The sequence below is a fragment of the Quercus suber genome, unplaced genomic scaffold, assembly GCF_002906115.3.
Source record: "Quercus suber isolate HL8 unplaced genomic scaffold, Cork oak 2.0 scaffold_652, whole genome shotgun sequence".
In the NCBI taxonomy this organism is placed as follows: Eukaryota; Viridiplantae; Streptophyta; class Magnoliopsida; order Fagales; family Fagaceae; genus Quercus; species Quercus suber.
In genome coordinates, this window is record NW_027070093.1 from 115,708 (window position 1) to 130,557 (window position 14,850).

The following is a 14,850-nucleotide window of genomic DNA, read 5'->3' on the forward strand; positions in this document are numbered from 1 at the left end:
TAATATGTTCTCCACTAGAATTCCCTATAATCACTCTATGTATAAAGGCCACAATGCATTGCATAAAGTAATTGTGTTGCACGAGTGAGATTATTGTTTTTTTTTTTTTAAATCATAATAAAGTAGTAATTAAGTTTTACATTGGTCACCAATTTACCCTTCTCTTGTTTTCTGGGTTGGAATTGATTGTGAATAATTTATATGATGCTAAACATAAATAATGGCAAAGATAAATTAATAAATTTCTGAATGATTAAATACATGACCATTTAAGGGTTAGGTGTTCAATCACATAATGTTCATAATAAGGCTTAAATCATGGTTGGCTTTTTGCTGAAATTTTTTTGTTGAGAGTTTGGTAAAGTATACTTATATTTTGGAAAAACTGAGGTTTTAAAAAGTTGTACATAAGAGCTAAAAAGTAAAATATCAGCTTATAAGTTAGTCCAAAACACATACATCGATGCCAATTATACCAGGAAAATATATTGTACCTGCTATTAAACTAGTACCAGTACTCCTTTAAAATGTACTAGATGAAATATCATGTTGTATTGAGATGTTTCAGCAGGCACAATAAAAAAAAATTTAAATGTGAAAAAATTGAAAAAAATATTGTGAAAAACATGTTATTTTTTAAAATATGTTGGACTAATGTACGTTTCTTTTAGAAAAAAACTGGATTAATGTACTTAAAGCTATATTTAAGCTTATAAAATATATGAAATTTAAATTTTATGTTAATAAGCATAAAAATTAATAAATTAATACTTACATAAATAAATACAAACATATATAAATGTATAGAATTATATAAGCAACAGTGATCCTTAAACAGTACACCGACATTAACTGGTACCGAAATATTTTGTTTTCCTAACCAAATCGAAATGACATTCGGTACGAAATTGGATCTCTTAATTAACTACTACAAAGTGTTCAATGGGTGGTTGATGTGTTTATATCCAACTATATAGGGCTGATATGATTAATACCACCTTCTATACTCTAATGTGTCAAAAAAACATATAATTATGTTATAAAAGGGAACCCTTTGCACAATATTATCAGTCCTCACTCATTGTGGGAAGAAAATGAAAAATGGGAGGTTTTAAATTGCCTTCAACATCACATCTATAAGATTATGATGCGAAGCTTTTTGTTTTCTTGCCATCTAAGGGACATAAAATGTGCAACAAGAAGTCTAAATGATGTTCCATCACTTCTATAGCTATAGCTAGTGCGATGTAGTATAAATGGGGGAAAATATAAAACAAATCTTTGCTTCAAAACCTTAAAAACTCACAAACAATGAAAAAAAAAAAAAAAAAAAAAGGATGGATGGAAAAATTGACAATCATGCTTATCTAGTCATGGAATTCACAAAGCGTGCCTATAGCACGTTTTTGGTGATAGAAATTTCAAACCTAACCATACCTTAGGAATGGTCTAAAATCTTAAAGCCACTAAACTAAGTTCCAAACATCCAATTAAAAAAAGAATAGAGGAGGGTTGACACTTTCTAATGGACCTTTTTCTTTTGATTAAAAATACAGTGTATAAAAAATATAAAGTATAGTGGGCTAAAAGTCTAAGAAAGTGGGTGATATGTAGCATATAATATTTGTGAGGAAGGGACATGGATTCCCTTCCTTTTGCTCCTTCTTTGTATTGGGTGTGGGTTTTATTTTGAAAAGCACAACATATTTATCTTTATAGTGCGGGCCGGTGGAGAGGGTATTCTTTTCATTTTAATTTTTTTTTTTTCGCTTTCCAAGCGTGGATGTTTTTGTTGGAGAATCCACAACCAAATGGCTCCATGGTCTCATGTCCCACGCTTCAAACCCCTCTCTCTCTCTCTCTCTTCATGCTTTCCCCACCAAACTCAAATATTACATGTTAATGAACTAGGGAAGTTCTCTACCTCAACTTTGATAGATACTTTCTTTTCTTTCTATTTTCCCCATTTTCTTTTGTCATTCCTTCCAAAAAATAATAATAATTTAAAGTGATTTAGATGTTCTACCTTGAGTTCTAGATAGTTTAATATAGTCAAGTCTTTTGTCTTTCAATTAGGAGATTTGAAATTCGAATTTTTCCTACACCAAAAATTAATTAGTGCTGCGATCTGGTGAGAAAGAGTAATTATTATAAAAAATCATGTGTTTAAAATCTATCGTATTATACAAAAAGTGTTGTATCTAATTTTTATTAAGTATATTAAATCATATTTACATATATTTATATTAACAAAACCAACTAAGTGAGTCATGAGTCATGTGCAATGTGCATCGCACAAAATAGAGACATGTTATATTTCTATTGGAAGTTAAAATCTAAGATTCGAAACGTGTTCGAAGTCAAACTTTTTTCTAAATTTAATTGTTTGAAATAAAATAATATTGTTTGTGTTTTCTTGGTCAAATATAAATCCTTGATGAAATTTAATTTTGAAATTTGAAGTATGTAACTTTTTTTTTAATAAAAAAAATTAACAATTTTTTTCTTATAAAAATAAACATATTATTAAGACAAGTATATTAATACTTGTACAATTCCATGGGCATCTAGGAGTAACGAAAAACTATTCGTGCACCATACTCTTAAAGGAGCCACATTCCATCAAATTTGATGTATCATTCTCATCCATTAAATATGGCGGGTCCAATAGTGAATATTATGTATTTGTGCGTTACACAGAATCATCCATTTTTGTTTGTAGGTGGGATTCTCAGCTTGAGAGATCTATGATTCTTAGATTCTATGGCTAAGTATCAGAAAGAATTCAGAATTCAGAAAAACCCGTGAATACTTTCATTCAAGTAGCGAATCCACAACCAGCATTTTCACATCTTTTGTTCAGACTTCATAGCCTAGCTATTGGACCATCTGGGAAAAATAATATAGAAAGTTCTGAAATTTAAATTTTAAAAATTTAAAATTATAGTGACTATGATGATTAAATAACACAATGCGTGTGGAAGAATCCTTTTTAGTTTTTTTTTTTAATTTTTTTTTCTTAATTTCTTTTTTGGGTCTTGTGTTAACAGATGCGGGTATTTGTTAATAGACAATTTTAAAAAAGTTTTAGTGCCACTTTTATGAGAAATACAAAATATGTTAAAAAAATCTATTTCTTTTTTCTTTTCCAGTAAAAAGTTTATAAAAATACTTCATAAACTAATGCCCATAAAGTATTGGTTAATATTTTTCATTTTTTTTTTATAGAGTTTTAACTTATAACACTAACTTCTGATAATTGTGTTTTTTATTATCAAACCAAGACACCAATTAATTTTTGATGTAAACAAAAATTGAACCCCAATTTTTTATTCAACAAGAGACTTTTTAATTTTTTTTTTTCTTTTATTTGGATGCGAAGAAACAAGGGAATCGTATAGCTTTACATCTCATTTTGTAGTGTTTACTGTTTTAGTGCCACCAAAAGTGTAGACCCAATGGAATTGAGAATTAGAGAGGGGCAGTAAAGGACTTGATTGGGCGTGGTTATTGTTCCCTCCACTCCAAACAAGAGGGCATGAAAGAATGCTAATCACTATGAATTAAATATTGCTAGAATTCACATATAATTGTGCGCCGCGGATCTTCTTACTCTGTTCCTAAGATCTCTTTCAGGTGATAAAATCATGGGTCTTCTTTATATATTTTTGTTTTTTTTTTTGTTTTTTTTTATTTTTTTATTCTTGGGTCTGAACCATACCCTTTTGGCATAGTATGATTAATTCCATGCTTCACTCTCTTTCTCCGATTTTTAATTTATTTTGATTTTTTTAAAAATATATATATATAATTATTTTAATGTTTTCAAAATTTATTCGACAAAAATAAGAGTTGGCCCTCTCAAATATTTGATTTAGTTCAATGATGCTCTTAAACAAATTGGTATATAATTATAGAGACATAATATTATTTTTCACAATTCTATTTTTTATTGTAAAATATGCTCTTATATTTGTTATGTATTTAATAAAGTTTGACACCAAACATAGTTGAATCTATATCTTTTTCAACTAGTTATGTGGCAATTAACAAGTCACTGACTCATTAAAAAAATAATGTCACAAAACTATACATGAAATGTCTTTTTAGTTACTATATAATCAGTTAGAGCAAGATAGCTTCAAATATGTTTGAAGCCTAACTTATTCCTCTAATTTTTGGATCATTCATATTTTAAAAAATTTCATTAGTTCAATTGAAAGATTTTTTACTTACTTTAGTATAAAATTTGATAATTTGTATCGAAAATTAAATTTTTTAAGAATTTCACTATAAAAATAGTAAAAATGAATTTTATTTTATGAAAGATCACCACCAAACATAATTTTGATTGAAATTACTAAGCTCTTTTTGCTATTGTTTGGTGTGTGTGTGTATATATATAACTTATCAAATATAAAAGTGTTAGTATATAATACAAAAGTGTATGTATATGTGTATGTGGGGGTTGTCTTAATAAATATATTAGAGTTGCAACTTGCCTCTCCCAAACAAAGATTCTTGACTCTGCCCTTGCATATAGAATACGTATGTATGTGACATTTGGAGCTACCAAGTCCACTTAAAATATTATAAGCTTTTTGTAAATAATATACATGTTTGATTTGTGAACATTCTTTTTTTAATAATCGATTTGTGAACATTCTTTAATTGTCTACTTCTAGGGATTTATGTAAGAACATGTTGGATATATACGCGTATGTGTGTGATGGTGTTTCCATTAATGCTTGGATGGAACCTTGGGTGTCATGATTACCTTTTTTCAAGCCAAATTAGAAATGAGTATGCTCCAAAGTCCAAACCCCTCTGATAGTCTCTAGTCTCATTAATTCATTGCTTGAATTAATGAGTATCCTCTAATTTTCATTGGTCTATGTTGTGGAAGCTTAAGGCACTTAAAAGAATAAAAATGTTGCTATGAAGGATTGGATCAAACTCTCTACCCACAAAAGAAAATTTAATGTTGAGATTAGGTTTTAATGATTCAAATTGTGTGTTGTGTGGGCATGCAGTGGTGTCTAGAATCCTCCTGTTTCTCAAATGTCCTGCTGCTAGAGCCATACAACGTGCTGGTATTTGGGGTATAAGGTTTGACAGTAGTCAAGATGGTTGTGGATTCTCCCGGCCTTGTATTCCCCTGGAATCAAAATGTTTGTGTGTCTTGTCTATATAACATATGAACAATTTAGATTATATTTTTTCCCAAAAAAATGGAGGAGATAAATGATTAAAATTGAGTTCATACATATATGAAGGGATTAGTATCTCTATAACTTCCCATTTGATTGATTAACTCTCATCATGCTTTTATAAATTATGTTGTAAGGGATCATATGATTTACAAATTTCATTCATACATTATCATGGGCTCCGTTTGTTTCACCCAAAATTGATTTCTGAAAAATATTTTTAATATTTATGGGTGTTTGGGGTGAGTGAAATTACTGGTCATTCTGAAAATAATTTTAGGTTGATCATAAGATAAGGGGAGTTTGGTGTAAAACATTTACAACGTTCTTTTTGGTCACAAAACGTCACACTCAAGAGTTCCTCCACACTTGAGCAATAAAACCACCCACCCAACCACTAGACCCAGGCTCACCTAGCTGACCACCACGATCGATCCTCCCAACCACCCACCCCCACCTTTAAATTTCACGCCTTGTTCTCATTACTGTCGAGGCACCGCCGTGTCTCTTCACCCATACACATTGCCATCACTCATTAAGGGAAGTTGATATGGTGTTTTTTTTTTTGGTCTCTCTCTTGCTTTTCTTTTTGGCATGTTTGTTTGTGGATTTTTGTAGGTTTTGGTTGTGGATTTCTAAATGTTTGGCTTTAAAATTTTCATTTAAAATTTTGTTTATTATATAATATATTTGTTGGTAGTGAAAAAAATGTGACAAAGTAGAAGAAAATGCGTGTTTTTTGAAGCATTTTCAAGAACGTAACCAAACACTTAAAAATATTTTATTTTCATAAAATGTTTTCACTTAAAAATATTTTACGGTTAGAAAATATATTCAAGTGAAACAAACGTAGCTTACACTAATGATATTCCATATCAAGGTCTGATAATTGCATAGTAAGATGATTTATATAGTACAACCTAAATGAGTGTATGATTTGAGTAAACATAAAAATGTGGGGGTTTATTTTGAAAACCATCATTAAAGTATGAGGCATAAAACAAAACAAAATTATAGTATATTTACTAATGTGCTTTGCTTGTACAATTCTATGCGGTCAAGTTTTTCCTGTGGTAGTTTCTCTTAACAGGAAAAATAAAAGAATATGATGATCAATTGAGAGCAAAGTGAGCCGACAACCCGTAATTGATATGCATAAAGAAGCTTAATCAAACACTCTATCACTCAGGTATGGACAAAATATTATATGTATATATATGACTACCATTTTGATCATTTTGACACATCCATGTATCACATCAATGGAAAGTATTTAATGTACTCCATACCTGGACCTTTTTTCCCATCCCTACACAAAGTTGGCCATAGATGTAGATAAAATGTCAGGTGGAGTATGAGTGAGTCTATGAGATATAAATGTACCCATCCATGATCAGTGGGGTCCCTTTTTTAAGTTCCAAATAATTCATGGGTTTGAATGGTCAAGCTATAAATCATTGGTGTTCATGTAAACATTGGATACCATCCCTTTTTATCTTTGTAAAATCTGTATTGTCATGCTCTTATTTCTTCTTTTTCCGTTCACTTTGCAAAGGGGAGGAATTTGATTTCTTTGAATCCCCCTAATGATTCAGTTTTACTGCCAAAGTGTAAGCTGAATTCAGCTATAAAGTCACCAACTTTGAACTCCCTCAAATTTTGAATAATGACTTTTGAAGTTCTGACCAATCCAACCACTTAGAATTTTTTTGCATTCATACGAAATGTTAATAGGATTTTGGCTCTTCATACAGTTTAGTTCATGAACATCAATATATATGAATAATTTAATTCACGCATGATTAATTTGATATTCTTTCTGCTTATATAACCCAATCAAAAACATGTTTGGTAATAGGGAATAATTTTTGCAAGAGGGTCAGGTAGCAATTAGAATAGGAAAACAATTACATGATTGGAAATGACAAGGACATGAACTTAGGATAATATGCATTTTCTATTTCGGATAAGTTTATAAAAGCATAAGATCGATATTTTGATATGGCTTTTGTCCTAACCTTATTTCCAAGCCGGCAAGACTGCAAATTCAACAACTAACAGTGATGAAAGTAAAAAAAATTTTATAGGCGACAATAAATTATGGCACAGAAATAAATTCCCATTAGGTTTTGTGTATATAGTATTGCTCAATTGTTATGTGGTAGTAATAAATAAAATTAAAAAAAAAAAACATATAATGTATGTGCTTTTAATCACCTGACTCATTCAATTATTTCATGACCTAATAAGTCACTAATAGATAGATATAGAATTTTTAATTATAAGACTGTTGTTGATGGATTAGTGGTTATTAGGTTACAAACTAATCGATGAGGTACCTACAATATTGAAGAGTGCTTAAATAGCTACCGATATGATACTAGCTTAATGACTCTAATACCTAACTCAATAGAGTTTATATATATATACAACCAGTGAAAAATATAATGTGTCTCGTACATGTTTCAAGTTTTGGTTCTTTGCAATGGGGGTCGGGGAAGTTTCTTCATTTCAATCCCCTTATGAACATGAATATAATGAGCATATAATGAGAGGCGTAATTGTCTCCATTATTGGCATGTAATTGATTGTTTTGCAATTTGCAGCGTCGAGAATGATCCTCAAACGTTGCACTTGACCCTTTTGGATTTGAGCTTGTCTTTTACACTCAGGCTCTTATGCTTGAGGTCTCAGTGGTTGGTAATAGCTTGTCGCCATTTGATTAAGTGCCTTCTGACCTGAGTTCATCTAAAGGTTGTCGTAGACGACCGTAAGGGGTATCGAGGTCATATCTTATCAAATCATTCTTATTCGTGATTATGTATTAAGTCGTGTTCATGTTACTTTGAGGCACGATATTCTTCATATAAACTAGTGTTACTTATGGGCATGATATTCTATGTATCAAGTATCAAATAATAATAAAAACTAATAATGTGTTTGCTTTTCAAATACATAACTTGTGGCCGATTATGTCATTAATAGATAGTCATTTGAATTACTTAATTATTATAAATTTATCAAATAAAAAATTGAACATGTACTTCTAATCACTCAAACTCTTTCAATAATCTTGTGATGTATGAAGTCACTAATAGATAAAACCTATGATATACTTTATAATTAATTATATAATAATATGTAAGTCATTTTATTCAAAACACATGTAAATTATTTTATATAAATTACCGCACAACATATTTGACAAAACTCATTCCATGCAATGCATGAGTAAACCTTTATTTTTTATTTTATAGCTAATAGTGAAAAAGTTAATGGTTGATTTAACGGGTCTATGAAATATTTTTAGAAAATTTTTATGGTAAAAGTAAAAAGGTAATTATCAAATAAAAAAATGAACATGTTCTTTTAATCATTCAAACTCTTTCAATAATTTTGTGGTGTATGAAGTCACTAATAGATAAAACCTATGATATACTTTATAATTAATTATATAATAATATGTAAGTCATGTTATTCAAAACACATGTAAATTATTTTATATAAATTACCGCACAACATGTTTGACAAAACTCATTCCATGCGCATGAGTAAACCTTTATTCTTATTTTATAGCTAATAGTGAAAAAGTAAATGGTGATTTAACGGATCTAAGGAATATTTTTAGAAATTTTTTATGGTAAAAGTAAAAGATGGTTAACTTTTTTTGACCGTTTTTCATATTTTTTGAAAAAGAAGTATCAAAATTTTTTTAACCATTACATTAAGGGTACCGACCCTAAAAAGTTAGGGGGCTATTTTGGGGATTGTACCATGCAAATGGGCATGAATGCATGATGATATTCCCGGAAGAAGAGGAAGAAGATTCGTTCATGGTCATAGAAACCAGGCTTGAACCACAAACGTGTAGTTTGGTTCGAAAGCAAGGACATGGTCAAAAAAATAAGAACAAGGATATGAAAGTCATTTCAGAAAACTTTGACCAACCAAAAACCAAACCAAAGGTCATGATAGAAGCACCCCCTTGTGAGCTTGTCTACCATGTTTCATCATTTTACACTAATACCTTGCGTGCACTCTTCGCGCACGTATCAAACTCACTTTTAATATCTGTGTTTTTATTTTATTTTTTTAATATTTATTTTTCTTATGATTCCCCAACCAAAACAGGGATATATATGTCACTTTCTATTATTTATCTTCTTATCTTCCCCGTGCTCTCTGTCCAAGCTTCCATTTTGACTTTACTCTCTCTCTCTCTCTCTCTGTCTCTCTGTGAAAAACTTAGTTTTGAGTGTTGGGTGTGTTCGGTCTGGGGCTCAAGCACAGCTTTTGGGATTTGAGGATTTGGGTACTTTGAGATTTTCTTGTGTGTTCTTCCTGTGGAAATTTTGGTCTAAAGACTCTTAAGCTCTCTGGGTATTTCTCACTGTGAGTTCTTGATCTTAGTCTTCTATTTTAGTCTTTGGTCTTAGTGTTGAATGATTGTTTCTGTAATGCTATTTTGAATTCGTGCGGTGCTTTTGTTTGTTTTGAATTTTAAGCCTTCTCTCTTTTGTGGTTTTGGCTTATCTAAATTATTGTTTTGCTTTTAACCTCTATGCTTTGTGTATGGCACTATGTCTAACTCTATGTTAATTTTTCTGCTCCCTCTCTCTCACACACATGCACAGACGCAATTCTTTTCCTTTTAACTATTCTATCTTCCTGTTGTGTAAGAAAATGAATTTATTTTCTTTGATAAGATGCTCAATTTATGTACTTTCACCTGAGAAATATGACTAAACTAAACTTAAACATTTTTTAATACACACTTCTATGTCTACGTAATGGAAAAAAAATAAAAAATAAAATCCTGCAAAACCCGAAACTAATTTTTTGTTGAAGTCAACTTTGTGCTAGTGACTCTGTGTCTCTGATTTTTGCTAGAATCTGTTTTTTTCTTTCAGGGTCTTGGAAATAGAGGAAGAGTCGTGGCGATCTGTTTTTCGAAGAAGGATAGAACAGCATGCGGTGGTGGTTGAGTCTCTCTGTTGATGTTTTTCGCAAAGTCATCTCTTTGAACCTTTACTGTAGAGTAATTCTGTAACTCCTTTGTTATCATTCAGATTTCAGACCGCCCTCAAGTTTTTCTCAGCCTTCTGTTTTTTTTACCTCTCTTATTTTCCATGGGATCCAGTTTCTTCGTTGTTGTTCCTTGTTATGTTCGCCAGATTAGCTGAACAGTACCCCATAGTTTCATTTCAAATCTTTTTCATTGATATAGATTCCTATTAGTTGTTTTCTCTTTTTGTCCAATTAATTGTCTTGGGTTTTCTGTGTTTTTGTCATAAAGATTCTATTTTTGCTAAATAGATCTTTCTAGTTGAAGTTTTTAAGTACTGGGGTTGTGTCCAATTGTGATAAAGGTTCAGTTTCTGTGAAATAGATCTCTCTGGTTATACTTTTTAAGTATTGGGTTTGTGTGTTCAAGTCATTGTTCTTCAGAAAGTTGGGTCATTTTTACTCTCGTAGTGAAAGGTTGGAAAGTAGTTATGGTAAGCCAAGCAGCGAGTCAAACAAGATTTCGGGCAACGAAACACGAAAATGGGATTGCAGGGAGCGCTACTATTATTGTTAGAGTCATAGCATGCTTTCAACCTCTACAAGATTGCCAGGTTTGTATAAGATTATTCGATCTGGTTATTTGGTCATTGATAATGTTGGAGAGCTAATATGATGCTTACTAATTTTATTTTTTATGATTTTGCAGGCTGAATACTTCCGTCATTTGCTCAAACCTGTAACGTAGATTAGTTCTCAATTTCGTGTACTTGTTAAGCTGGAGTTTGTAGTTATTTTCCTAGTTCCTGATAGAAAGAGAAAGTAATCAGCTATTTGTAGGACTTAGAATATCCTTCAGGTACGCTTTAGTGTTTAACCATGTCTGGGAGTTGAATTATATTTAGTCTTCAAATTACATTGATAGAATTGTTAAGTCTTATGGTGTTTGTTTGTGTTTTTGATCTCTAGGTGATTGGTTTGGGTTGGATGGGAGGCGACCGTGGAACCTGGATTCCTCGGCCACATTTTGATTGGCAATCACCCCGTTTGAATTCCTTGGGTGTTCCCCTTGACTCGGGGCAGCAAAATCTCATGTCTGCATATATGAATCCTGGCACTAATATGGCTGCAACAAATGGGAATTTGCCAGTATATGCACCTTTGAAACTACACCCTTCTTCAGTTGGCCAAACAAATGAATCTCTTGGTTGGTTCTATGGTTTGCCTCGTTATCGGCAGGCATTTAGCTCTGACCCGAAATACCCAATTGGCAAAGGAGGCCTGCCTGGTAACCCCTATGAAAGCTGTAGGGAGGCTACCACACCCAATGCAGGGCCTGGATGTGCCCAGAAGAGGTTTGTTGTAATTGATCAAACCAAGGACCAGACAACTTTGATTTATAGTTCCGGGATTGGAACTCCTGTTCAGTGCCTTACTTCTTGGGGTCCAAAACATAATGTCGCTCGTGATTTGGATGGAGAAGTAGGTCTTGCATATAAGAGGGGCTCGAATGTCCCCGTGGGACCAATATTGACTGATGAGTTTAATGAAAATCATGGAGACGACGACCAAAGTGAAATGCACGAGGACACTGAAGAACTCAATGCATTGCTTTACTCGGAAGAAGACGGAGATAGTGAGTATAGCGAAGATGATGAAGTTACTAGCACAGGTCATTCGCCTAGTACAATGACTGTCCATGATCAGAAAGATTGTTTTGTGGGAGATACCGAAGAAGTTGCTAGTTCTGCTGTACCAAGTAAAAAGCGGAAACTCTTTGATGATGGAGGTTGTGATGATGTGCCATCACTGATGGACACAGCAAGTTCTATGAAAACCAAAGGCCCCTTTGAGCATGAAGAGGATGCAGAATCTAGTTGTGCTAGTGGCAACAACACAGGTCCAAGAGAAGTGGATTCTTTATCAGGCAACAAGAGGATGAAGAGAGAGAGAATTCGCGAGACTGTGAACATTCTGCAGGGCATCATTCCTGGTGTCAGGGGCAAGGATGCGATGGTAGTTCTTGATGAAACCATACATTACTTGAAATCTTTGAAGCTCAAGGCCATGGCTTTAGGGCTTAATGCTCTCTGACTACTCTCCAAGTTGCAGGACGATGTCCTAGTAGAATAAAATCCTATATCCCACACTGAGCTCACTTTATGCTCCACCATCTGCAGGACTTTATATGTCTGATTTTTTTCTTTCTATTCTTAGCTTTTGTTACTTTATAAGAAGAATATTGTGAGATGCCTGACAGGCTGTGATTGGTGGACAAAGCGAAACACTTTGGGATATAGGATTATTCTCATCCTAGTAGTGTTATATTAGTAGTTCTTGGAAATATAGTACTTGTCTCTGTTAGAAGTTCTAAATGGCATGTAGGGCGTGCATCCATTAACCTTGGAGTTCTTCCCATTACTGGAGGTAAAACTTTGAACAGTGTGGAGATATATAGCTTGAAAACCTCCTTAAAGTCTTTCTTCAATGATTGAGTTGGAAATCAGCACCCTTTGGCTTGTAAAATTTCTCTTTAGTTTCTAGAGAGAGAGAGATAGAGAGAAGAAGGGGTGTGGTTATAATGTGTTTCAATAAAGGGTGTTGAATCATTAGTCTTGTCTTAGGGTTTAGAGAAAGTAATACTCACACTTGGGTGTGAGATTGCTGTGTGGATGAGAAGGCTATAGTTGTTACATAAAGGGTCCCATTTGGAGGAGCGTGCGTACCCCTTGGGTTGGATTGGGACCCAACATTCACTTTCTTCACCCTTTTTGTATTCTTGTCCATGTTTAATTGTTTGTGGGGTTATCTTTTTCCTTGATGTAGAAATTTGCACTAGCCCAGGAGGCGTCTCCCACTTCATCATGCAATGCAACTTGGCTGGAGGGCCCTCAATGAAAAACCAATTCCAGCTTTGTTTATGTAATAGTACTATTTATTGTGGGACTTTCATTTCCACCTTTTTTTATGGAATTGTAATGTGATAGTGGGAAATACCATGTAAAACAATTTGAAATGTGCTTTTGATTCTATCAAGGCCTTTTATTAAGTAGTAGTAGTTGGTGTTGTTGCTGTGGTTGGTTTCGGTTGTTAGAAGAGAAAAAAAATAAGAAAAAAAAGATGATATCTTGGTTGGGAGTAAGTTTTTACTTTGTGTTTTCAGTGTTTATTGTTTGTTGTCTCTATGCTTATGTACTTACGTCGCATGCACGCATTTATGATATGAGACAGCGATGTGTTTTTTGTGACTTCTTAGCTGTTTGATGTGTTTTTATCTTTCTATGAATTGATGATGGCGAGTGAGGGGACCACAACGCTGCATTATTAGGCAGAGGAAGCATATGTATTGTGCATGAGAGCACGGGTGATGTGTTTGAAATTGAGTGGCCCATAATGTTTAAAAAATATATTGTGAATTATAACCCAACAGAAACAAAAAGAAGTGGCTAAGATTAGATTGTGATTTCACTTCAGCATGATATCTTTGATAAATAGGCTTTTTTAGCTGAATTAACCTTTCTTTTGTGTGATAGCCTGATAGGTAATGATGCAAACTCCTAGCTTGGGGCTATGGCTATGCAATGATGATACTTATAATATTAGAGCATTTGCATCAAACAATGCAGCAAAAAAAAAAAAAAAAAAAAAAAAAAAAAAAGAAAGATAAAATACTATTTTGGTCTTTAAATTTTAGAAACAGCTTTAACATTTGGGGGAGATTTCCCTTATTAAAGCAATAATCTAAATCAAAGTTCAGTGCAAACTTGCAACTTCATGAGCTGCAGAGTTGCATGTTCTCTGAACCCAACAAAAATTAACAAAAACAAAAACAACAGCTAAGCTACGAATATTACAGATAATATTGTGAGTAAGCCATTCAGGGGATAAGTTTGGTTGATGAGAGGATCAAACAATTCTTTGCATCTCCTTCAAATATTACAGATTTCCATCCCTCCTTGACTGCTAGATTCATAGCCCATAAAGTGATTCAGCTTCGGCGATCGCTGGGGAGGGCTATGATGTTTTTTGGCCCAAATAGATAGAACTTTGCCTAAATGGTTCCTTGCAACAACTGCTACAGTAGAGCTGGAGCTCTTTGTCGCAGCATCTACATTCAGCTTGATGCAGTCAGAAGGGGAGGAGACCAATTCTTGCTACTTAGCTCTTTAGGTGGTTGGGTCACTGAAAAAAGACTTTAACTATTTCATTGAATCTGGTTTGAATGTTCTGCCTAGCCTTCATCGCATCAGGGTCGATGTTACTGAAACTGTTTAAGGTTTCTTGACATCCAAATCTCTTCAATTACTAATGCCATGTTGAGGGACACACTCCAAGTCTCATGGGCAGGGATGAGTGAGGCAGGTGGCTCCATGATGAAGGATACTATCTCCTTAGCCGATGTAAAGTTCACGCTGTCAACTTGAAGACCCAACAGGCGGCTGACCATAGAGCTCAAGCAAATGGGCATCTGAAAAAAATGTGTTCATTGTATTCAATTCCAGCATTGCATAACAGACAAGTTGCATTTACATGGCTAAGGTGAACTTGGAGATTAGCTTTTGTTGGCATGGCATGACGCCTATCCTCCATATCAACATTTTGAGCCTCTCTGGGAAGTTTGCCTTCCAAAGCTTGG

The 14,850-nt window shown here is 33.2% G+C and overlaps 1 protein-coding gene across 1 annotated transcript; it reads left to right on the forward strand.

Annotated features, from left to right (window-relative positions):
* The first annotated feature begins 9,363 nt into the window (after positions 1–9,363).
* LOC112004975 (transcription factor bHLH143) lies at positions 9,364–13,269 on the forward strand. The gene is made up of 4 exons (XM_024037215.2): positions 9,364–9,602; positions 10,121–10,828; positions 10,924–11,073; positions 11,184–13,269. The coding sequence occupies exon 4, from the start codon at positions 11,202–11,204 to the stop codon at positions 12,306–12,308; it is 1,107 nt and encodes a 368-aa protein (XP_023892983.1). The 5' UTR covers positions 9,364–9,602; positions 10,121–10,828; positions 10,924–11,073; positions 11,184–11,201; the 3' UTR covers positions 12,309–13,269.
* Positions 13,270–14,850: the final 1,581 nt, after the last annotated feature.